This window comes from Euprymna scolopes, chromosome 41 (assembly GCF_053919585.1).
Source record: "Euprymna scolopes isolate OS-2025 chromosome 41, ASM5391958v1, whole genome shotgun sequence".
Taxonomy (NCBI): domain Eukaryota; kingdom Metazoa; phylum Mollusca; class Cephalopoda; order Sepiida; family Sepiolidae; genus Euprymna; species Euprymna scolopes.
In genome coordinates this window covers 27,338,840-27,365,826 of record NC_136522.1, presented here as the reverse complement: position 1 = coordinate 27,365,826, position 26,987 = coordinate 27,338,840, and the positions used below count along the sequence as shown (strand labels likewise).

At 32.9% G+C, this 26,987-nt stretch overlaps 1 protein-coding gene across 1 annotated transcript in view; it reads left to right on the top strand.

The window, feature by feature from the left end:
• The window catches only part of LOC145266443 (uncharacterized), a 202,355-nt gene that overhangs the window by 113,359 nt on the left and 62,009 nt on the right, over positions 1-26,987 (top strand). The window contains exons 8-10 of the mRNA XM_080122120.1: positions 3,147-3,332; positions 10,353-10,553; positions 22,656-22,780. Coding sequence (XP_079978246.1) covers positions 3,147-3,332; positions 10,353-10,553; positions 22,656-22,780 — 512 coding nt within the window. The remainder of the gene's footprint in view (positions 1-3,146; positions 3,333-10,352; positions 10,554-22,655; positions 22,781-26,987) is intronic.

Below are 26,987 nucleotides of genomic sequence, written 5' to 3'. Positions count from 1 at the left end.
AGAAATAATAAATGAAAATACACGGAAGAAGTTTCGTCTCATTTCGTTAGGATAGGATTCCATGTTTTTGTTTTATTGCTAGTTCAAATACCTCGTGGCCAAATACCTTGTAGCCCTAAGAAAGAGTCAGAAAGAAAGACTCGAACAACGTGTTTAGGTAGAAAAATATGTTGTACAAGAAAGGGATACAAAGAAAAGCTTGCTGGCATTTTCGACTGTAAGTTAGACAGTCTGTAGTCTCGATTTATGTCGCAATAATATGGTATTTATCTCTCTTTCACTGCGAGTGGATGTGACACAAGGTCGAAATGTGAGAAAATACGCCAGCTCCCAAAGAAGAAGGAACTCTGGTCCTGTAATTTCTTGGTAGCTCCGTTGACATTTCCCAGCGAGGACGCCTCAAACAACAAGCAATAAACTTGGTCCACACGAAACCGGAGAGTAAGGCCTGAGAGGATGAGCCTCCTAGAGCTACACAAACACTTTTATCAGTTAAAAAATCACCGAAATTGCCAAGTTTCTGTCGAACAGATTGCTGAACCTTTCGACGTCAAGACTGCGATAATTCCCCCCCAAGAGAATTACTCTTGGGATTTTAATAATGATTAGAATATTCCATTATGAGAGAATGAGTAAGTTTCCATAACAATAACTTCAAAGTGCTCAATAAGTAAAATTATAAGTAAAATTATATATATATAGTGTGTCAATCGCTTTATTACAGATTAGTAAAATATCAATATTTTACTAAATATATGTCACAACAAAATGAAAATTATATCATCAAACGACCGCTTTAAGGTTAGTTATTTACAAAAATTTTATTCAAATTCATGCGATATTCACGAAGTTATGACATTTTATTCTTTATAGATGAATTTCCACTGTCCATCGCTTTATTGCAGGTCTTTTAAAATGTTGTTTTAGGGCAAAAATACAGTGTTTTATCTTGCGAACTTTACTTTTTATTATATTTTTCTGTCAAAGAATAATAAACAAAAAGCATATCCTAGGTATAAGTCTTATATCATTTAATTATTTATTGACATATCCACCATTTCTTAAATAACTTTAAACAACCTTTTGTCCCTCTGGGAAGTCAATTGTTTGATTTTAAAAGGAGATATGGCTCTAGCAACATCAACTTACAGCCGCCAAATACTTTCCATATCTGCCTACTCGTTTCTTACAAGCTTTTGCTGGTGGTTTCAGCCATTCTTCGTGAATATAGCATGAATTTGAATAAAATTCTGGGAAATAACTAACCTTGCAAGCTTATTTAGATGACAGAAGAACTTTTTTAGGCATAATCTACGTATATATATATATATATATACACACACACAGTGGGTAGCTAAAATATTTGGTACATTGTTTTTTTTCATATTTTTTTAAAAATATCAAGTTTAATTGAATGAAATTTACAATCCATCTCTGAACAGTTATTATCTATCTAAAATAAAAGGGAAATTAATATATATTCAGTTGACAAATATTTATTAACGAAAAATCAAATTACCAAATTATGCAAAAGTATTTAACATATTTACTAATATTTAGTTGTATATCATCTGTTCTGCCTTACAGCCTCCAAATGCTTTCCATATCTGCCTATTAGTTTCTTACAAGCACTTGCTGGTAGTTTCAGCCATTCTTCTTTGCAAACTTTCTTCAATTCTTTGATATTCTTGGGATCTCTTGCATGCAACCTTAACTTCAAAGTTTTCCACACATTTTCGCTGGGATTTAGGTCAGGTCACTGCTTAGACCACTGTAGAACACTAATCCCATTATCCTTAAACCATTTCATAGTTATTTTAGCCTGGTGCTTGGGATCATTGTTTTGCTGGAAGGTAAAAATCACAGCCCAATCCTAAATCTGCGGCACTCCTGAACAGATGCGTTGACAAAATCTTTGTGTATTTTGCTGCATTCATTTTCCCGTCTATGTTTACAATTCCTCCAACTCCTTTTTCAGAAAAGCAACCCCAAATCATCACACTTCTACTTCCAACTTTTACAGTGGGAATGGTATTAGATGGTTTAAATTTTGTGCTCTTTTTCCTTCATACATTGGTGCACATATTTCTTTTGAAAAGTTCAATTTTAGTTTCATCTGGCCAAATAACTTTGTTCTAGAAATCATCCGATTCACATTGAAATTCACAAATTTCAAACGATCTTTCACATGTTTATGACTCAACAATGGAGTCTTTCTCTTGATTGTGTCCTTGCTTATCTCAATGCCTGCTTTCTGAAAATCCCTCTAAATTTCTGAACGAGCCAGAAATAGTTCTTTCTTCACGTTACGAGCAATGTAACGAGCAGTATCATCACGTAATTTACGTGGCCATAAATTCTTCTTAAGTGATTTTTTTTGTATTACCACATACTGCTTTCCACTTTCTCACGACAGCCCCAATTGTACTCACCACCAAATTTAGTTCTGAAGCTATTTTCCTGTACCCCTTTCTATCTTTATGATTTACTGGCGCATATCATTAGTCAATTCCTTTATTTTAACCCTTTTAAAACAGCAATGAAAGGGACAACCTGCACAGTGTCTGAGAGCTGTGATCAACTGACCTGTAACGAGATAAAACCTTGGGATGCCTTCTGATTGGGTGAAATATTGTAGCAAGATTACATGAATGCTTAAGAAGGAAATTACTAATTGGTTAAAATATTATAGCAAGATGAAATGACTGCTTAAGAATGAAATTTAACAGTGTGTTAAATACTTTTGCATAGGAGTAATTTGATTTTTTGTTAACAAATATTTATCAACTAAGTATATTCTTATTTCCGTTTTATTTTAAATAGATAATATCTGTTCAAAGACTAAATTTCATTCAAATTAACTTGATATTTCTTGAGTAATACGAAAAAAAACACAATGTACCAAATACGTTTGCTACACACTATATATAATTACAATTTAGAAATTCATGAAAACTGAATAACAATGTTTTTTTCTTCAAAATAATTTTTTTATTTACTACTATTTATACGTGTATTAATTTAAACCTTTTTGTCTTATACTTTCAGCCAACAATAACACACACACATACATACATACATATATATATACATATATATATATATATACTTGTATTAACTAAAAATTTCTGGTTTCATACTTTCAGCCCAAAACTGCCCCGCTATTATTAATATTGTCCCCAAAAGTTTTTACAAACAAATTTTTGGACATGACTCAGAAGTTGGAGCCCAGAAAGAGGCTGTTTGTGAACCAGGATACGGACTAACTGGTAAACACGTAGCCTCATGCTTACCGTCCGGGTTTTGGACACCTACTGAATATACTTGCAAAGGTAAGACTCAGGTTGTAAAAACAATTAAATTAATAAAATTAATGATGAAAATCCTATTTTGAAAGTAAGTATGACAGACTGACGTAAACAGTATTTTTAAATTAAGCATGACAGACTAACAAAAATACTATTAAAGTTTGGAGTATGTCTACTTGACATACCCTTATCTTTGAGTGGTCTCCAGGCCTTGATAAGTAGTGACTATATAGTAAAAACAAAGTACAAAGTCTTTGAAAAATGCTAAGAACAAATTGTTTTTGCTCTTGTTCATCCCAAACAATGTATATTACTACTTGAAACGTAAGGGCTACTATTTGGGATCATGTCTAACAGGGCACTGTGAGAAGTTGTGCAGCACAATGTCTGTTCATATTACATGTAAACTTTTGCAGTTTAGTACAGTCAGGGAAGCAGGAACCGGAAGGGAATTCCAAAGTCTAACAGTCCAAGAGAAAAAAAATATTAGAATAGCAGGCCTTCCGGCATCAACAGTGAAAGGGAGGGATTCTGCTGTTTGTTGGTTAATTGGGGGTATGCACACCGAGAGGCACAAGTGCTGAGTTTATAAAAACACATTCCATTAAAGTACTTGTAAAGCAAACGCAGAGATGTGACATTGCAGTGATATGACAGAGGTTGGAGCTTGGTTGTTAGTGTGGGGCCTATTAGATATGAGACTCTTTTTTGAACCCTGTCCAAGAGGGAGAGACAAGCGGTAGATGCACCAGCGCAGATGTGGCAACAATACTCCATGCATTGGCGAATGATGACTTTGTAGAACAGGATACTCCCAGTGGGAGTAGTCTTCTAGCACGGTAAAGGGAACCCACCTTCTTTTCAACAGCCTTTGCAATGTCCTTAATGTATTTGTTCCAGTTCATGTTGCCTGTGAATATTAAGCATTAATATACACATTGGCAAATGAAGAAAAAACGATAAAACAATAAATATTATGAATGAGTCGCCAGTTGGCAAGAGCAAATTCAACAACAAGAATTTTGGAATAAAAATGAGAAAACAAGAATTAACAAGAAAAATATATTTATATTAACAATTTTATAGAAATGTAACATATACTTTGCAGTATCAAAGTTTGTTGAAGATTTAAAGTTGTTGAATAAGAGGTAGACAAAATCGTCAGAAAGTTTTTTTCAAAGTTCCATTTTGGGTATTGTGTGTGTGAGTTTATCTTTTGGGTGTCTGTCTTCACTAGAGATATAACAGCAGACTTAAAGGAATTTCAACATAGGGCATACCACCATTTTCTAAGATAAGCGTTGACGACGTGTGTTGTATGACAGGTGTCACCCAGAAGAACTCTAATTTCAATTTCCCAACCACTGTTTTATATTCTTGGTTAATTTCACACGGAATTGTTACTTTTTGTGTATGAAGCGATTTTTACTGGTTGAAAAATATTTTGAAGAGAACAAAATGGAAAAAGAAAAAGGTAGGAATTAAAGTCATTTGCTTTTTAGCATTCATCTAAATCGCATGTGAATGTAAAAATCCTATGATGAAAGAAATGAAAATAAAAAGGAGGAAAGAATAGGTCAACCCCTGTCATAGTACAGATGCACCATTGAATTCCTGGCAAAAGTGCATTGAGAATGGCGATAACTATGGAGAAAAAGAAATTCTGGAGCATAAAAGGTCACTCGTTTTTATGTAACCACTCCTGTCTTCGTAGTTTTTCAATTTTTTTAGCTAAAAAAATTAGAGGTTTTACTTTTTGGAACAACCCCCATATATATATATATATATATATATATATATATATATATATATGTGTGTGTGTGTGTGTGTGTGTGTGTGTGTGTGTGTGTGTGTGTGTAGTAATAATATGTAGTAATAAATACTGATATATAATAAGGAGGAGTAAGATTGTACATTTAAAAACAAAAATAGGTTTAAGGTTCTAAGAATTCATACTAGAATTGTTTGCAAGGACCCATGACGTAGTGGATAATGTAAAATTCAGTTGTAAGTTCCACGTTTCTGCCGGTTAAAGGACGACTCTCAAAATACAATTGCAAATTATTTAAGACTTCTACTCAGTTATGGCTGATGCAACAAGAGCATGCTAGCCCCGCGGATTAAATAAAGGGGTTTGTTCGAATTCCATGCAGATTCCTGATTTTGATGGAAAGATTCTGGAGTTCAATAGAAATATTCCCAAATTTGAAAAGATTCACTTGTAGAAGGTCGGAGGGTACATCAGTCGAAACGTGAAAATAAAACTCAAGATGATAACAGGAGTCTGAAGAATCCAAGTGATATGAAAATCCTTTTTATTGAGTTCTTTTACGTTAATTGAAAAATATATCCATTAGACACCAAGTAAAGAAAATTCTCTGAACTTGAATTTATTCTAAAGACCCCTTAAGCTTAACTGTTTGATTTTAGACGTTTTCTAAAATCAAAATCATGTAATGGATTTTGATTAAAATTGTCTTTGCTAGTCTAGTCTCTGTTTATATGAAGTTATGTATGCGTATATATTTATATATTTATATGTATAGTATTCACGCCTAAACTAATTAACTAATCATTATAATTTTTAAAATACAATGGTTAGGTGAAAGGGGTCGTTAAGTAGGCTTTGTTTAGTTTTGTGCAAAGAGAACAAAGAGTGAGTTAAAGTGCAACAGGAAAATTCATATACCTCTGATTTTTTAAAAATTCATATACCTCTGATTTTTTAAAAATTCATATACCTCTGATTTTTTAAAAATTCATACACCTCTGATTTTTTAAAAATTCATATACCTCTGATTTTTTAAAAATTCATATACCTCTGATTTTTTAAAAATTCATATACCTCTGATTTTTTAAAAATTCATATACCTCTGATTTTTTAAAAATTCATATACCTCTGAATCTTTTAAAAATTCATATACCTCTGAATCTTTTAGAAATTCATATACCTCTGAATCTTTTAGAAATTCATATACCTCTGAATCTTTTAAAAATTCATATACCTCTGAATCTTTTAAAAATTCATATACCTCTGAATCTTTTAAAAATTCATATACCTCTGATTTTTTAAAAATTCATATACCTCTGAATCTTTTAGAAATTCATATACCTCTGAATCTTTTAGAAATTCATACACCTCTGAATCTTTTAGAAATTCATATACCTCTGAATCTTTTAAAAATTCATATACCTCTGAATCTTTTAGAAATTCATATACCTCTGAATCTTTTAAAAATTCATATACCTCTGAATCTTTTAAAAATTCATATACCTCTGAATCTTTTAAAAATTCATATACCTCTGAATCTTTTAAAAATTCATATACCTCTGAATCTTTTAAAAATTCATATACCTCTGAATCTTTTAAAAATTCATATACCTCTGAATTTTTAAAAATTCATATACCTCTGAATTTTTGAAAATTCATATACCTCTGATCTTTTAAAAATTCATATACCTCTGATTTTTTAAAAATTCTAAGAATAGGTATTAGACATCAATTAATTAATATTTTAACAATTTCTGTTTCTTGGGAATATTTTAAAATGTTTTATAGGGGAATAATACCGTCACAACCTCTCATTCGAAAACTCAGTACTTCAGATTTGCATTGAATTTGATCTATGGTTATTATACACAGATTAAGTAAGATTCCCTGAATTTCCATTTCATCTTAAGAGCACTTAAATAAGCTCTAAAATCAAAATTATGCAGTGGATTTTCAGCAAAATTTGAATGGTTCTACATTTAAGGTTTAGTTTCATAATGTTTTGACTCTAATATTTATAAATGAACATAAAAGTGGTGCAAACTAGTTCTGTCCTAACAATTAATGTTACTCATCATGGATCAAGTATTCTTGTAGTTGTTAAATAATTAGAAATAAGTGCAAAACTGAATCTGCTTCGATCATAAAATTTTTTCTTGTCGAATTTTCAACGTTTAACCCCAAAACAATGTGTCTGACAAATCACTATTCATTTGTGCACATCTTAGTTAAGATTCAGTGTATGAATTAAGACCCAATTAAGATAATTTTTCACGGCCATAAATACATTTTGGTTGAAGATAGCTTATCTTGGATCTGATAAATATCTGCTCAACTAACTGTTGTCAACTGATGCAAACTAAAAACTGACATAAACAAACTCAAAACTTCTAAATATATTCACTTCAGAACCGGAAATCCTATATCCGGTCTTTTGTCTTTGTTATTGCCACACCTAATAAATAGAAACTTCGTTGTTGACTATTCATCCATGAGCCAGATGTGACTGATTAAATGTATAATTGATTGTTATATTTTATAACTTATATTTTATAAGTTATATTTTATAAATTACGAGAGTAGTTCCAAATGTTAGACCGCCTATTTTTTTAACTTGGAATTTAAAACGTTGAAGAACTAGGAAGACGGGAGTAGTACCATTAGAACGAGCGACATTCTGAGCTTCAGAATTTATTTTTCTACATATTCACGATTATTTTCAATGCAATGTCAGCGATGAAAACTGTCTCGGTCATAAAATTCCAGAACGTGCTTTGTCACGCTGTTAATATCTGCAACAGAAAGATAGAATTTTCAAGTGATGAATGTAAAAGTTCAACAATCATCACAATGCAATTTGCAACCTCCTCTGATTTATTAAAAAAAAAGAATTAACCAATCAACATTCACCCGGATTTGTTGAATGTTTACGAAGCTGATGCATGAGGTCGCCAAGCTAATCAAGAACCTTAATTCCAGTAAAGCAACTGGCCCTAATGGCATCCCAATTATAGTGTTAAAAAAGCTTCAACCAGAACTTGCTCTCATACTTACGAAACTGTTTAAGCGCTGCCTTAAGGAGAAGTGCTTTCCGACTCCCTAGAAGACCTCATCAGTTTGCCCTGTATTTAAGAATTCAGGTGATAAGTCATCTCCCTCTCAGTACAGACCAATAAGTCTCCTGTGTGTTATGAATAAGTTGCTGGAATCCATATTAAATAGAGAAATAGTCAACCACCTCAGCAGAAACAACCTTCTTAGTGACACGCAATATGGTTTCCGCTCTGCAAGATCTACCGCAGATGTGCTGATGGTTATATCTCACAGGATTAGTGAATCTCTTGACAAAGGCTTCCTTTCTAGGGCAATTGCTCTTGACATATCAAAGGCCTTTGACAAGGTATGGCATAAGGGTCTACTTCACAAGATTTCCAGCTACGATATAACTGGAAATGTTTTCTCAATCATTAAATCATTTCTCTCTGATAGGCTCATAAGAGTAGTGGTCGATGGACAAAAATCGGAGGCCTGCAGTATTAATGCTGGAGTCCCTCAGGGGTCAATCCTGGGCCCAACTCTCTTCCTGATCTACATCAATGACCTCCCTAAACACATACTTAAATCATTCGTTGACATCTATGCTGATGACACGACCATCTACGGCAACACATGAAAGGCTGTAAATGACAAAGTTCTCTCTGATTCTCTCTCCTCTGATCTCGAGCGCGTGGTTCAGTGGGGAAAGACGTGGCTAGTTACCTTTAATGCATCTAAAACCAAACTCCTATCCTTACATCATCAACGCTCTGATCCCCATCTGGCATCAATTGGGATGGATGACTCTCGTCTGGGAGAGGCCCCGTGTTTTGACAAGCTTCTGGGTTTGACCTTTACTCCTGATCTGAAATGGAACACGTACATCAAGTCTGTTGCCAAGGTCGCTGGGAAGATGGTGGGATCCTTCTACCGCTCCAGAAGATATCTCACTACTGATGCAATTCTCTATCTATATAAAAGTCAAGTACGTCCAAGGATGGAATACTGTTTCTATATCTGGGCAGGAGCTGCTAAAAACAGCCTATCCTGCCTTGACAAAGTACAAAATAGACTTCGTAGCTTAGTGGGGGATGCCCTTTTCTCTACCCTGCAACCTCTCTCCCACAGAAGAGACGTTGCGAGCCTATCCTTGTTTTATCGTTATTTCAATGGCAGGTGCTCGTCTGAACTCCAATCTCTGGTCACCCCTCGCCAATCTTTCACGAAAAACACCCATCTAGCTGAATCCACTGTGAAAAATTTCCCCCACTCTTTATCTGTGCCTAAATCAAAACGTGGATTCCATGAACAAAGCTTCTTTCTTAGAACTGCACGCCTGTGTAACTCTGTTCCGTCTGCCTGCTTCCCACCTGACTACAACTTGGATGTCTTCAAGTCCAACGTTAACAAATTCTTAATGAACCGCCCCCTTAAGTAAACACTTCATCAAATCTCCACACTAACGTAATGTACTTGCAATAACCCTTATCCCTGAGTGGCTTCCAGGCCTTGATAAGTGGTGACCACTGTGTAAAAAAAAAAAAAGATGTCAGTAGATGGATTATTCATGAAACTTACCTTATAATGAATGCTTTTTTCTTGATTTAAATTTTAATTTTCTAAATATTTCCTAAAAATTATCCAATAATTATACAATAATATTGATTTCATTTTTCAATTGATTTTTCATTGAAATTATTTTAATCTTTCAATAAATTTTTCATTGTATTAACTTTGTACTGACAAAAATAATGTTTTTAATTAAAAAAAAATGACTAGCATTTTTGCGAAAAAAAGAAAAACTCACAAAACTTTAATTCGGCAACTTCAAGCATTTTCCATAAACCACCTGGATTATTCTGCAATACAACGGCCCTTATACTTCATAAATACCATAAATTCAAATAATGAAAAAAAAAAAAAAAACAACGCTTGGGAAAAACACATTTTTTTTAAAGAGAATAAAAATTAAATTAAACAATTTAAAGAAAATTGTTTGTTTATTAATTTGCACAACTCATAGCGTATACATGTAAAATTATTCCTTTATTTTATTTTATTCTATTTTATTTTATTTTGTTCTATTTTATTCTATTCTATTCTATTTTATTTTATTCTATTCTATTTTATTCTATTCCATTTTATTTTACTTTATTCTATTTTATTCTATTTTATTCTATTCTATTTTATTCTATTTTATTTTATTCTATTTTATTTTATTTTACTTTATTTTGCAGCGGAGGGTTGTTTTGTTCCATATGATCCTAAGGCCAATGGTACAGGAGCATACGTGCAAGAATCTGATACTTTTAATTACACTTGTGACAGCAACTGCACCATCAGTGGAACAGAGGAAAGTAATATGACGCTGACTTGTATAAATAGGAGTCTAGAAATGCCAAACGGTGACATATTCACAAATGCGAATAAATGTGGAGGTAATAATTTGGCTAATAACAAAGACTACCTGTCTCAAGATGAGTTTAGTTGCTGCGAAAACTTAGAAACAATAATTAAGTCACACTATAACAAAAAACCTAATGAGACAAGTAGAGAACAAATAATAACAAAACGTGTTAAAAAAGTGACTAATAAAGTCACAATAAAAATAACACCAAAGAGAACAAAAATATAATCACCAGAAATAGTAATAATTGGAATCCTAATTGCAATAATTCAAACAGAAATAAGAAAGTTAATAATTAATAGAAAAGTTGTAACTGTAGGAATCGTACATTTTGTCCACTACAAAATAAATGCCTTACCAAAAGCATCGTTTAGCAAGTCACAATAATTGCCAAAGCAAACCCGAATGACAAGAAGTACAATGTAGGTGAGAGCTCACTAGATTTTAAAACCAGATATTACAACCATAAAAAACACATCCAATAACAAAAATCGCTGAATAAAAACAGCATTAGCGACCCATTACTGGGAATTCAAAGAAAGCAGACGCTCACCAATAGTTGAGTGAAAAATAGTATGACAGGCCAGTACATGTAGAAATGTAGACAATCCATAACGGTTATGTCTGAATGAGAAATTTGAAATTCTAAGACCACAAAAATCTATTAAAGTGTAGAAGTAAAATAGCAAACTATTGTATATACAGAATAAACTTTACTTTAGAATGTATTCATAAGAAAAAATAAAATAATAACATAAAAAGCAAAACTAAACCAAGATATAAAACAAGAAATAAAAAAACTACTCCAAGCACACACAGGTGGTAAAATGAGTTCACTTTTTAATTCAACAAAAAAAGAGAGTGTGTCACCCCAACATAAACAGAACAGAAAATAGGAAGTAAAATTAAGCTGGGCCTTTGTTTGAGAAAAACATTGAGATTAGCCAATGAAAATATCAATTTTTTGGATGATATAACAATGGATCCGATTGGTTAGCTATCTAGACTAAACACCAAAACATTATACGTATTATTTGGATTAATGGATTACTGTTCTCATCTTGAGTTATTTCAAAAACGTTCTCATCTTGAGTTATTTTCAAAACGTTCTGGCCAATATAACCTCCGACCTTCTTCAGATGTATCTTGTGAAACTCATGAATCTTTCTGTTGAACTTAAGAATCTACTTGAAATATCGAATGGGATCCTTTACAACTACGACCGGGCAGAAGTCCTAAGTAATTCACGGTGAATATCACTCATACTGAGGATAGAAGCAACGTTCAATATCAGTACAGAATTTTACCAAACACTTTATCTGTTATGGGGAAAGTATGAATTTTGGGAGTTTTAAACATATTTTAGTTTTTAGGTGTACAATCTTAGTATACATCACTACTTGTTCGATTGAGTTTCAAACCCGGCTTGAGGTAATTGCTTGTCTAGCTGCACTGATTAGCTGTGATACAGCGAAACAATACTGTATGTGAATGACTATAAATGTTCCCTATATTGGGTTTAGCATATTGGGAAGTGATAAACAAACTGTCATTAACGTATTAAGCGATGCTCTTTGTGTAAACAAATTAAGCTTAGGCGTTTGGACAATATTTGAACATTGTTAATTCACATTTCCATCATAGCAGTAGCCGAATAGTGTAATGGTTAGAAGCACCAACTGCCATCTAGGCGGTCGAGATTCACACCTGGCTTGAGGTAGTTGCTTGTCTAGCCGCACTGATGAGGTGTGATACAGCAAAACAGTACTGTATGCGGATGACTATATATATATATATTAACTTTTATATATTACCAGCAGGCCGTCTGGCATTGCCCGGTCATAAAATATGCTTAAATATTATATTTTGATTAATGCAGATTTCGTATTTATTATTATATTATATTGGACCCAATAAAATGATTTAAAATTAAAAAAAAAAAAATGACTCATCTGCCACCACCGAGAATCAAAACTAAAACATTTAGCTTATGATTTATTTTTTCCTTTGACGTTAATGCCTGACCTATGAAGACATGTTTACTGCAAAGCTAAAAAAGGCTAAAAATGAAATCATGAACCAATAGCTATTACACCATGCATGCATATTCGTAATGTCGTCTTTTGACCTTCACCTGACAAATTTCATTTTTTTAATTTTCACACTTTTGCACTGATTTTCCCTGGCTAAAACCCAAATATAAAGTTTCGCATGAGTTCGAATACCTTATATATTAAGTTTCATGTCTGTAGACCAAAAACTGACGGAGGAGTTTGGTAGGCAACATTTTTAAAATAAAAATATATATGCATACATAAATATATACAGAAAGAATTTTGTGTTTACTATAAGCTTTTTATGCAAATATTACTCAAGTATAAATCATGTAGAATATCTGCATGAATATAATTACACGTAATAGTAAAGTACAGATGATCATCCCATCAGAAAACCGAAAAACTAATAGGGAATTAATTAAAATGAATGTTTAAAAGAATATGCAAATTAGCTAGATCTTTTGCAAACAAGTACAATTCAATGACTCATATATAACAAAGTCGTATTTTCTTTTTAAATAAATAGAAAAAATATCAATCCACACACACAAGAAAACAACTAATTTATTAAGTAAAAATTATAGACAGAAGAACTATTATCAGTGAAATTATTTTTATGTAAAGAGGACGGAGCCCTTTTTATAATCAATAGATTTGAGGTTAGACCCGGTCGCCATATTGAGATTTTTAGCGACTTCACTTAAGAAGAAAAGGGAACGAAGGAACGAGAGATACTGTCAACAAGATAAACTTTTCTTCTTTTTTATTTATTTATTCATCCCCTCCTTTTTTTTTTTAATTAGAAAGGGTATCCATTTTAGCAAGAACCAAACAAATGAATATCAGCAGCTCGGAAAATTAGAATTAAAACAGCATGAAATTTGAATTTATTGTGGCATTTTATTCACACAATTCGGACAAAACCACTCCCCATGGTGTCCTGCCAGAATCACCTTTTACTTCTAAGGGAAAAATATGCTTTAGCGAATGGACTTGCTCATACCCGTCCCCCAATACGCAGGTCGAGCGAACTTTTTCTATAATTACCGACGATTAGTCTAAGTAATTTTCCTAAACTCCAGAAGGGTCGAGACTTATTCAGAGATTTAGTGAGCATAATCTCGCATACAGACACCTCTGGGGGACATCTTCACTTCCCACCCATGAAAAGGTGTTGGGTTATCGATATTCCCCTCATCAAGATTCTTTTAAACTTACTCCCACAGCTATAGACGATAATGTCAAAACTAAACGTGGGATTCTATCTCAGATTTCGAGTGTATACGACCCATTGTCGTTGCTTTTCCCTGTCACTATTCAGGGGAAGATTTTATTCAGTCAATTGTGAAAAACAATTTATCATGGGACCAGCAGATCCCTTAAATCATCTTCCAACATTTTAATTTGCAAGTTCGCGCAATTGGAATTGCAGAACCTAAGCTCGAATCCTGCTTCATTTAACCTATCATGGACATTGCTATAAACTGAAAGTAAGGAATCACGGTCACAACTTAATTGTCAACATAAAACTTATTGAAAATTGTATAAGAGGCCAAATTAGCCTTATGTTTTTCAGCATGGGGGTTGAGAAAAAAAACTAAAAATAAAAAGAATGGCATTAAAGCCAAAAATAATAGTATTGTATCTAAAAGTGTACAATTTATCGTTCACCTTAAGAAAAAAAAAAAAACGAAATCTCTTATCTTGAATAGATTTAAGATGAAACCGTAAAAAAGCCTTACGCAAAAACATTATTGTTTTTCTAAAGGCTAGTTATATTCAATTATTATAATTGAACTGTTAAATTGACATCAGAGTAAACGACGTTATTGAGTGAAGTACCCTCCTCCCAACGCTTTAGTGAACAGTTGAAGGCAGGGAAGATGTTACCCGCAGACCCTCCTTGATAACAGGTCTGCGGGGGAGCCAAATGTAATTCTCGTATATTCCAGGTGGAACCAAGAATGCTTCAATTATTCTGCAAGTCTTCATATTTTCTGAAAACTTGCAGGTAGTCATCATACATGCTCTTATTAGTTAAGGATTCTCTCACCGCTGCATTATTCACAGAGAGTGTACATAATTAGACTCTACTTTAGAAAGTTTCTCAGAGTCCCACGGCAGATCAATATAATATTTCCCGTCCTGAGAATGAAAGATTCTTTAAATTTATTCATCTTCCTTCCATGACAGGAAGACAACTTAGTGTTATCAAATTTATACTGGAAAGTGATCCCCCACTTTAAAATGTTAAATTTTAATTAAAAAAAAAATCCTTTTGCATTATCTTCAAATGCCGTTAAAACGTATTAGCCCCAAATAGTGGATTTTGATTTCCTTTTAGGAGGTAAACTACGCTGGATTAGGCCGTAAAAAAGTATATTTTTAATATGTAAATTAATTAAGTAGTTTTTCTTACATTAAAAAAAAACAGGTTTACTTTTTTTTTGTTTGAAAACAATTCCAACTTGCAATAAAAATACAAATAAAATAATCATAAATAAACAATTTTGAGCGCGAAAAACATCTAGTTTTTTTTTAAGCAAGCTCTAGTTTTAATCACGCAGAATATTCCAAAAATCAAGTAATTATCCAATCAATACGAAATTCTCACCGATTATGAAGTGATAAACGAACCTTATAAAGGTATATTTTTTATAATCAATATTTATATATATATTTGCCAACAACCCCCTTCTTTATTTATATTCATTCATTATTTTTACGAAAAATATTACTTTTAAATCTTTGAAAAATAAATTAATAATTTTATTTTAGTGAGCGCAATAGACCATTATATAGGAAATGCTTTGAAGAATCGATACCACAAAAAATCGCTAAATAACTGCACGTTTCTTTTGGCAATATTTTATTACATGCTAATTTTTGCAGCTATGGAAGACTATACGCGCCAAAACAGTTGTTCTATATTTACAAACATTTATTACTTCCCCCCTTTTCAGAAATTACGAATTATGAATTTATTTTGTCTTGTAATACCTTCCGTAGTTTCTTTAAAATTAACGTTAAATGTTCAATTTCGATACAGGAAATCTATATAATGATATAAAAGATACAATTACTTGAAACTAGCTGGACGCCCGGCGTTGCCCAATCGTATAATACGCTTAAACATTATATTTTAATTTATGCAGATTGAGTATGTATTATTATAGAACTAATCCTCTACTGATTATTATATATCACGAGGAATCATTTATCCTGTAGATTAATTCGCAATTTTTTATAATAATAATAATAATAATAATAATAATAATAATAATAATATCGTTCATCGAATTCCGTCTGTGCTTGTTTACAATATCACATCAGCTGATATTTGGGCTTAATGATGAATGCTCTGGAAAAGTCACTTCTGATTAATATTTAGTTTAAAAATATGTAAACAAAGAAATAATTTGCGGAGATTTTAAATGGTACCTATTCTTTTATTGTAAATTGAACTCATTATTAAGGAAAAACATCACATAAAATGGTGAAGTACACCCGGGCCTGAACACAGGATCGTTTGATCTGTAGTCGAATGCTCTACAACTGAGAAATATCTCTAGATGTCAATAATTTTTTTCTTAATAAAAAAAAATCATTGCTAAGATTTTATTATCTCTCTTGCCGGTGTCACGTATAAAAATTTCCCTGTAAAAATTATTCTATTAATAAAAATGAGATTATCTAAATTAATGGATATTTTTATAATCTTCAAAAATACAGAAATTAAGAAATTTAAAAATAAAATTGAATTCTTGATATTTTTGGCTTCCATAGAAAATGGTGTTTTTTTTATTTAAATTTTAAAATTCTATTAAAAATAGCAAAAAAGTTTTACATTATTCTGCTTTTGTATATAATAAAAAAAAAAATTTTAGGATTGGATTTTTCGATTTTCGATACTTATCGGATGAATTTCTGAACACAAATTATCTAAGAACACTACCAGAAGTATAAATTACCTTTGTGTGAAATTTGCAAAAGATAGGCTCAGACGTTTCGAAACCTATAAGGATGGAACACACACACACACACACACACACAAAGTGACTTTTATATAATAGAAGAGAATCAGAGACTTATGTTATATCTTTGCATATTCTGATAACAAATCATTCTAAATCCTGCTTAGACAATAAATAAATAAATAAAAAAAATAATTGATTTAAAAAGCTTTTAAAAATATTTAATTGTTCATTCATCGATACAAATAAGGGTGGTGAATGTTGTTTTTTTTTTAATTTAAAAGTTAAAATTCTATTAAAAATAGCAAAAAAGTTTTATATTATTCTGCTTTTTGTATGATAAAATTCAGGCTGTTATCTTTCTGAAAAAAGTTGCTCAAGAATAATGAATTTTAATAGATTTGAATTCGTTTAAAAAAAAAAAAACAGCTTATTTTTCATTTTTTGGCCGTGCCTAAAACTTATTGCAAAAATCCCTTGAAAGATAAATATTAGTCTTCGTAACTATTTTAAAAATAATTAATAAAATCAAGTCTTAAGATAGTGAAATAAAAAAAAATTATTTTACAAAAAAAAAAAAAAAATGAGTTTAGTAACAGGAATTGTTAAATAAAAACAAACAAAAAGGTGATGCGCAGATTTTCTATAGAAGCCAAAAATATCAAGAATTCAATTTTATTTTTAAATTTGTTAATTTCTGTATTTTTGAAGATTATAAAAATATCAATTAATTTAGGTAATCTCATTTTGTTGTAATAAGAAGGAAGAGCTGATTTACTTAGAATATTTTTTACTTGTTTTAAATGATGAGTCGATTTATTACAGATGTGTTGTAACGTTAAATTAAATTAATCCTTTTTAAACCAAAATTAAAAGTCTATTTTAAGTGTGAATAATGTCAATTACATTCATTGATTATATGGATACTATATTCATTGAAAAAATAAAGCTAAAACAATTATTTATTAATATTTTTATAAGTTTCTGTTTACTTTTTGTTTGTGTTTAAAAGATTAAGCACTTAAGTTTATCTCTAAAAGGAAAAAAGTATTTTTACACATGAAAAATGTTTTCACGGCAGCTCCGAAAACTCGGAAATTCGGATAAATTTTCAAAGTTAAATAAACTTATTGTAAAAATCCATTGAAAGATAAATATTAGTTTTCTGGGACTATTTCAAAGATAATTTATAAAGTAATGTCTTAAAATATTGAATTAAACAAAAACTGTGTTTAATGCTTAATTATCCTCAAAAAGCGAGTCATTGCTATATAAAAACAAACCGGAAAAAAGGAACCGGTCATTGCTATACAAAAACAAACCGGAAAAAAAGGAACCGGTCATTGCTTTATAAAAACAAAACAAAAAGGTGATGTGCAGATTTTCTATGGCAGCTGAAAATATCAAAAATTCAATTTTATTTTTAAATTTGTTAATTTCTGTATTTTTGAAGATAAAATATCCATTAATTAAGGTAATCTCATTTTGTTGTAATAAGAAGGAAAAGCTGATTTACTTAGAATATTTTTTTACTTGTTTTGTTCGATTGTAACTTAGTAACAGCCAAATTAGACGTATTTAAATACTAGAACCTGTAAAAACCAATTACATATAACCATTTACAAGTAAGACAAGGAGAAAGAAGAGAAAGTAAAAACCACTTTAAATAATTATAAACTTTTATTTAAGGAAGGGAAAAATAAATTGAAAGAGGAGGGAGAAAAATAATAATACAGTCTGAAGTTCACCTTTTAACCGTATAACTTTTAACTGCATTTTGACTGCCAAAAATGTCCCCTTTTGACGAATCTTAAAGGTCTTAGTAACAGTTCAAGACAGAGAAAGAATAGAATTAAAAGATAAGAAAAGATTAAGAAAGAGGCAAAACTTACTTTGAGGTAAGAATAATTTTTTTTTAGAAGCAAGGATAATTTATACGGAATTTTTTCCAGAGAGAATTGTCATTCCTGCTTGAGATAGCATAAAACAAAAAAAAAGCCTCGTGAGATTTAATTCTTTTTTATCAAATAAATCTGCATCTTTTTCAAATTTCTATTACTCATATTAATCGGCCTTTATTTGGGAAAAACATTACTTGACCTGGCGTAGATTCGGCAGCTTAGTCGAACGAAAACTTTTTTCTTATTAGAGAAGGCCCTTTCTTCTTGCTGCACCATTGAAGGTTATACACTTTCCTTTTCACTTTGAATATTTCCTAAGTAACAAGCAAATTATTGTTGTTTGCGCCGTCACTTTTTTTTTTCGCTTATTTCTTTTCCTCTAGACAAGACTTCGACCTGAATTTTTAAGACTTTTCTGTCTGAAGTCAGCCGGCATTTTTCTCTTCATTTTCGTCACCTAAACGAAAATTTAACTAACGAAATAGAACCTTCATCTCGCGCCTCCTGATGTCTCGCCACGATGGATTACTATATCCAAGTCCGACATTTTCAAACAACGACCTTTCACTCCCAAATGCCAAGGCAGCAACTGCATTTTTTCACTTCCATTTTGCTTAAATCAGCGAGCAAAAATCACTCGAATAATTGACAAAAAAAAAAAAAAAAAAAATAGTCACGTGCTTTCAGTAGCAGTCTACAACTACTTGCATGGGGGGGGGGTTAAAGAAAGAAGAAAAGAAAAAGAGAAAGAAAGGTAGATGAAAAAATTAAATTCTAACAGTTTTACATGATGAATCAATTTATTCTTAAACGTGTTATAACAATAAATTACATTAATCCTTTTTAAACCAAAAGTAAAAATGCATTTTAAGTGTGAATAACGTCAATTAAATTCATTAATTATACTGGTAATTTATTCATTGGAAAAATGTAAGTTAAAACAATTATTTATTAATAATCAAATAGAATACGGCAGGTGGGATGCAAATCCTGTTTTTTGGTTTGTTTTGTTTTTATTACAATATCCCCTTTTACACCAGTCAGACACGATGGTCGTTTTTTAACGGGGAGAAAAGGAAAAAAATTATCTCAGTCGTGAAAGATTTCTTGTCCACTGATGCTGCTCATCCGTATTTCTACAAATGAGTAATTTGGAATATTTTTCTAAATTACGCGTTTGTAGAAATATTCCCATTTTAAATTATTTTTTTAGTAATACTTGGCCTCAATTTTTTCTATTTTCTTTTTAAGATTGTAAAAATATTATTAGGCTGACGTTTACACATTCATGCGCACAAGGAAACTATAATAATATTATATTTGAAATTCTCGTGAGATTTGTTATCATTAAAATTACATGAAATATTTTTGCAATTATATTATTTTTTGGTGAAAATATTAAATAAACAATGCTTAATTCAATAATACAGGGTGACCCCCCCCCCCAAAAAAAAAACAGAGGACCTTCAATTGTTTTTCTGAGCATTTTACAGTCAACGGAGAAAAAAAAGCCAAAGACCCTAGTGTTTTGATGTGATGTTTTGAATATAATAAACTAGTTATGACCAAAGTTTCATTTCATTCGGACAAAACACTAAGAAACGGGGCCTAATTAGAGTTGAGACCCGTTTTTGTGGGTCACCCTGTAATATCGTTAGTTTGAGAAATTAATTTTCTTCGAGTCATATTGATTTCATTAACACAGGCGTTAAGAGTTTTTTCGTAATATTATTGAAATATTAAAGAAAATTGAATTTTTCGTAATATTATTGAAATATTAAAGAAAATTGAATTTTTCGTAATATTATTGAAATATTAAAGAAAATTGAATTTTTCGTAATATTATTGAAATATTAAAGAAAATTGAATTTTTCGTAATATTATTGAAATATTAAGAAAATTGAATTTTTCGTAATATTATTGAAATATTAAGAAAATTGAATTGTTAACATGCTTGATTTTCATAAACAAGCAAATATGAATGAATGCATTATTTTTAGTACTTAGAATTATAATTTTAGTAAAGGCGTTTTTTGTTTACACAAAATAATACGTTTTCACTAAGATAAAAAAAAAATGTGGGTTCTGTGATCATTAATTATTAAATACTAAAATTTCATCAAAATTTGTCGATTTTCTGAATTTTGGTGAATTTTTAAGTGAAGGAAAAGGTCAATATATTTAAACATTTTTGGGATCGGCTATTCATTTTGCATGTATTTCACCATAAAATAAAGGATTCCGTTTGAAATTCTGTGCAAATTCCCGAGTTAAGCAGAAAGATTCCCAAAATGAGCAAGATAAACCTGAAGAAAGTCGAAGGATCAATCGGCCGAAACGTTGTAAAAATAACACCCAAGATGACTGCAGTAGTCCGAATAATCCAAATAATACGAATAAAAGAGAGTTTTAAATATGTGTAACAAGGTACCAAACTACATGCAATTTTAAAACAGTAAAATCTGCACCTCATGCTGGTAAACAATCGATGGATAAGACTTGCTCATAAATAACTGCGAATATACTGCCGATATAAACAAACATGGCAAACCAGAAGAAGAAGCTACTCAGCAGCAAATGGTGTTCTGTCAGATTCAGTTCCTGATATTAAACTGTATCTGTAATATAACTTCTGGCAAGAGTTTCAGTTTCCCAAATTTATTAATTTTATTTATTTTACTTATGTTCTCCCAAACAAGGCATATCGCCATTTGAATGCAAGGAGCTACTATTTGGGACAATGTTTAGGGGAGATGAACTAGATGTTGGTTTACGTGAGATCAAAACTTCTGCATATCAGTACAGTCAGGGAAGCAGATAGCAGGAGGGAATCACAAAGTCGAGCTGTTTATGTTGCTAGGTTCGAATCTATCGACTGGTGTCAATCGTGACATCCTGCACTGAAGATTCCCGGAGGGATGAAACACTAGTTTCTGTAGGTATTTAAGTATAGTAAATAATTATATGTATATAATGATGAGCTGTGAAGCAGCGAAACAGTACTGTATGTGGATGACTATAATGCTTCCTATCTTGGGTTGAGCATATTGGAAAGTGATATACAAATTGCCATTAGCGTATTAAGCGACACTCTTTGTGTAAACAAATCGAGTGGAGGCATTTGAACGATGCCAAAACACCGTTAATTCATTACCCACACAGCAGCAGCCGTATAGCGTAATGGTGAGAAGCCTTGACTGTCATGACTAGCTTGAGGCAGTTGCCTGCCTAGCCGCACTGATGAGCTGTGAAACAGCGAAACAGTACTGTATGTGGATGACTATATATATATATATATATATATATATATATATATATATATAGAGAGAGAGAGAGAGAGAGGAGAAATATATAAACACATAATAGAAAACAAAATAAAATAAAAGTTAAATAAAAAATGATACATAGAATATAATAAATATGATAAACACAATAAATAGAAAAAAAAAATGAAAACCACTTTGTTGGATTGCTTTTCTGCAAGATTTTTTTTTTAGACTTTACTCTGTGTTTTCGTTTTTGAAGGAATGTATGTGGTTTGAGATTCTCAATTTTATTAAATTAGAAGTCGCGCCTATATATATGTGTGATTTTTTTTATATCAGATTTCAATTTAGTTTCATTATTCAAATGTCCATTTGGGTTAATATCGTGTTTGGTATTTAAAATTGGGTGGTTTTGAATTCAGTAACTTTCAGAAGAGTGTGTTTCTCTCATTATAATTCGACATTATCTGGAAATTTAAATAAAATACTTCACAATTGAAAACAACAACAACAACAACAAAAACTAATTATATACAAGCTTATGAGGAATTTTGGACTGTGTTAAATTGGAAACAATTACAATAAAAAATTTAAAAAAAATAAATAGCAAAGCAGTATTAAAAATTTGGAAAATGTCAAACACGTGTGCGCATCTGATTAAGAGAGAAAAAGGCCTAAAACGGTCCGTATTCTCTCCTGATGACCCAACATTATCTGAAAACTGCAATGAAATACTTCACATGTAAAAACAGCTAATAAACATGATTATATATATATATAAGCCTACAAGGTAACCGGTTTCTTTCAAAACACAATATCTTCTATTGTCCGCTTGTTTCATAGTGAGTCCATGAACTGTGATGTTATTACTTGTTGTCTATAATAATGTTTAAGCGGAATACAGACATTGTTTTTTGTTTCTCTTTAAATACTAGGTTTGTGTCATGAGCAAGTAGACAATTGCGACAAATGTGGGAATAACACTGCTAAATGTGAAACCATATCAACGGGGAAGCATTGGTGCAGTTGTAAGTCAGGATCCCAAGGTACAACCTGTGAGGTAAGAAATAGAAGTGTTTTTTTTTACTGTGAAAAATTCGCTCATGCATGGAATATTGTTGCTAGATCTTGATGCATCTACTACTAGTTTCTCACTCTTAGAAAGGGCCCCCAAAAGAGGCTCAGATCAAATACTTCTCGCACTATCGCTCATGCTTCAACCTCTCATCAGCACAATACCACAACCCTGTGCCTGTTTAACAAGTAATTTAATGGAATGTGCTTTGATGCACTCATAGTATCTCTATCGACATACATACTCCCGACTAACCCGACAAGCAGCCAAATCCCACCAAAGTTGAAGTCTATAACCAGAAAGCCTTTTACTCTGATAGTTTCTATTAGAAGCAAAAATGCCGCATTCAATTCCTGGCAAAGTGAATTGAAAATAGTGGTTACTATGTAGAAAAATAAATTCTGGAGCACAAAATGGCCCTTTTTTAAATGTTATCACTCTTGTGTCTTCATAGTCCTGATATATATATATATATATATATATATATATATATATATATATATATGATTATGATGATTGCAACGTCTTGTCAGACGAGTGCCACTTCCTTAGACACTGAAAGTCGATGTGCCCGAAGTCCTGCCAGCGACTTGCACACCCTCAAGCAGACATGACACTGAAAACGGTCATTGGTATTCTTTCTTGCTCGTCCGTCGAAGTCGACGATGAACAAGGTATCAATCAGTTCGGCGTCAGGGGTTTGTGGGTCCTGAGATGGCTGATGAGGCCAATCCGTGCTCGGCAGACTCTTCCACACTCTGGACACGTGAAGGCGGTATCGCCAGGCTGTGAACCGGCAGCTCTCTCCTTCCTCCTCTTTTTTTTTTTTTTTTTTTTTTACAAAGGCATCACCACATTATCAAGGCCCAGAGGCCACACAAGGATAAGGGTTAAAGAGTGTACAGTAGAAATTGGTCAATATAGTAATTATTAGTAATGAAAATTTGGTAAATTTGATAACTTATATGGAACGGCTCATCAAGAACTTATTTACTTTAGACTTGAACACAACCATATTGTAGTCAGCCGAAAAGCAGGAAAACGGAAGACAATTCCACAGGCGTGCAGTTCTAAGAAAGAAGCTTTGTTCATGGAATCTACGTTTAGGTTTAGGCACAGATAAAGAGTGGGGGAAATTATTGATAGTGTTTACAGCTAGACGAGTGTTTCTTGTGAAAGTTTAGCGAGGGGGGACCATAGATTGAAGCTCAGTTGAACACTTTCCATGAAAATAACGATACATCAGAGACAAACTCGCAATATCTCTTCTGTGAGATAGAGGTTGCAAGGAGGAGAAAAGGACATCTACGAGGCTACGAAGTCTATTTTGAACTCTATCAAGGCAGGACAAGTCCTTTCTAGCACCTCCTGCCCAGATGTGGCAACAGTATTCCATCCTTGGACGTACCTGGCTCTTATATAGATAGAGAATAGCATCAGCAGTGAGATATCTACCGGATCGATAGAAAGATCCCACCATTTTTCCAGCGGCCTTGGCAACAGATTTGATATACGTGTTCCATTTAAGATCAGGAGTAATGGTCAAGCCCAGAAGCTTGTCAAAACTTGAGGCCTCCTGAAGACGAGAGCCATTCATTTCAATTGATGACAAATGTGGATTAGAATGTTGATGATGTAAAGAGAGAAGCTTGGTTTTAGATGCATTAAAAGTAACCAGCCACTCCTTTCCCCATTGTACTACGTGCTCAAGATCAGAGGAGAGAGAATTGGAGAGAACTTGGTCGTTTACTGTCTTAGATGTGGTACCATAAATGGTAGTGTCGTCAGCATAAATGTCTACAAATGATGTAAGGATATGATTTGGAAGATCATTAATGTAGATCAGGAAAAGAGTTGGGCCCAGGATGGATCCCTGAGGGACACCAGCATTAATAGTGTGAGCTTCTGATTTTTGCCCCTCAACTACTACTCTTATGAACCTATCAGAAAGAAATGATTTAATAATTGAGAAGACTTTTCCAGCTATACCATAGCTAGCGATCTTATGAAGTAAACCTTTATGCCATACCCTATCAAAGGCCTTAGATATGTCAAGAGCAATTGCCCTAGAAAGATTGCCACCGTCGAGAGATTTGCTAATCCTATGCGATATAACTGTAAGGACATCTGCTGTAGATCTAGCAGAACGGAAACCATATTGAGTGTCACTAAGAAGGTTATTTTTGTTGAGATGGTTGATTACTTCTGTATTTAACACAGATTCTAGCAACTTACTCATGACGCACAGGAGACTTATTGGCCTGTACTGAGAGGGGGATGAGCGATCACCTGAATTCTTAAATACAGTGCATACTGATGAGATTTTCCAGGGAGATGGGAAACTATTCTCCTTAAGACAACGTTTAAACAGTTTTGTAAGTATGGGCGCTAGTTCAGGTTGAAGTTTTTTGAGTACTATAATTGGAATACCATCAGGGCCAGTTGCTTTACTTGAATCAAGGTTTTTGATTAGCTTCGCAACATCACGTACAGATATACGTATATCACATAGCGTGTTTTCTGATACAGGAGGAAATATTGGGGGTTGGCGGTCTTGGTCGCAAAGGGTAGAATTAGCTGCAAAGTTCTTGACAAAGAGTTTGGCTTTGTCTGATGCTGACGAGATTACCTCAGGTCCATTGATAATAGTTGGGATGGAGCATACGCTTCTGTTCAGGATTCTGTTTGCTATTTGCCAAAACTGGTGGGAACCAAGCCGCTGCTCAGCTACTTTGGACTTAACAGATTGAGCATACAACTCTCTTGCGTTCCTTATTACTTTCTTACAATGGTTGCTGGCAGTCCTGAAAAAGGCTTTAGTTTCCATACATCTATTACGTTTGAAGCAGTGGAAAAAGTGATTTCTGTGCGCAATGGCAGCAGCACATTCTGGAGAGAACCATGGCTGGCTGTTAGGTTTTTGCTGAAACTTTTTAGAGGGTATGAAATGGTCAATACCTACAATTAACCATTCAGTCAGGTCTAATACTATAGAAGACACATCCTTTTTAAACATGGAATGCAGAGGTAGATCAGATATAAATGTACGGAAGCTATCCCAGTCAGCCTTAGTGTATCGATATACTGTACGATGAAGAGGTACGTCTGGGGACTTATTACATTTCATTTTTATCTTAATTGATACAACAGAGTGGTCGGAAGATCCAAGAGGCGACAGAACAGAAACTGAACATAGTTCAGGGCAAGTTGTGAGAAAAAGGTCTAGTAGGCTCGCATACTGGCCGTCATTATCGGGCACACGGGTAGGTTTCTGAACAATCTGAGTGAGGTCATAGGCAATGGAGAAATCATGACAGAACCTTCCCTCATCATCGGTCTTGTTTGAGTGGGTCAACCATTCGACGTTGTGAACATTGAAGTCTCCACATACGTGAATGTTAGCTGAAGGATAAGTAGAAAGGACTTGGTCAATTTTCTCAGATATGCTTTGAAAGATAGTAACTCCGCTGTTGTGGGGGCGATAGAGAGTAAATATAAATGCAGTAGTGTGAGCTAAAGCAACCCGGAAGCACATATAGGGTAAGTTAGGATCTTCCCTGGAGATGTCCCTCCCACATGGAAAGCTATCTTTAATATAGGCACATATTCCATGCCCATGGCGATCTTGGGGGTCAGATTTAGAAGTTAAGTTAGAGTATCCTGTAATTGCAAACTCATCTAGGGAAATAGCCTGTCCAATGCCAGTTTCACTTAAAAATAAAAGGTCTGGTTTAGTCTCCTGTAATTGGGTTTCAACCTCTGGAAGGTTAGAACGAAGACCCCTGATGTTGGAGAAGGAGACATGGTAGTAGGGGTCTACGTTGGAAGTTGGAGAACCGGGTTTAATCGTGTATTTTTTCTTGAAACTTGTCATGATGAAATTTTGGGATTTGTGGACTAGGGCGTCAGATTTACTTAGAGCAGGACAGAGAGGGGAAACTAAGAGAGAAAAAGAAACGAAGAATTTTTGTTTTCTTTTTTTTTTGTAGCACATGATAAGGTAAAGCCGTAACAATTACCCACTAGTATGGCATCGAGAGGCCCCACCAGAAGCTACTGCATGGTCCAGATTCCATTCACCAAATGGCAATACAGCAGCCCCAGTACTTTGCACCTGCTGATAGGACAGCCTCCTTAGTGGTTAATCCAAGGTTCGGGTCCCTGACTATCAGGCGGATAACGTCAGCCCAGA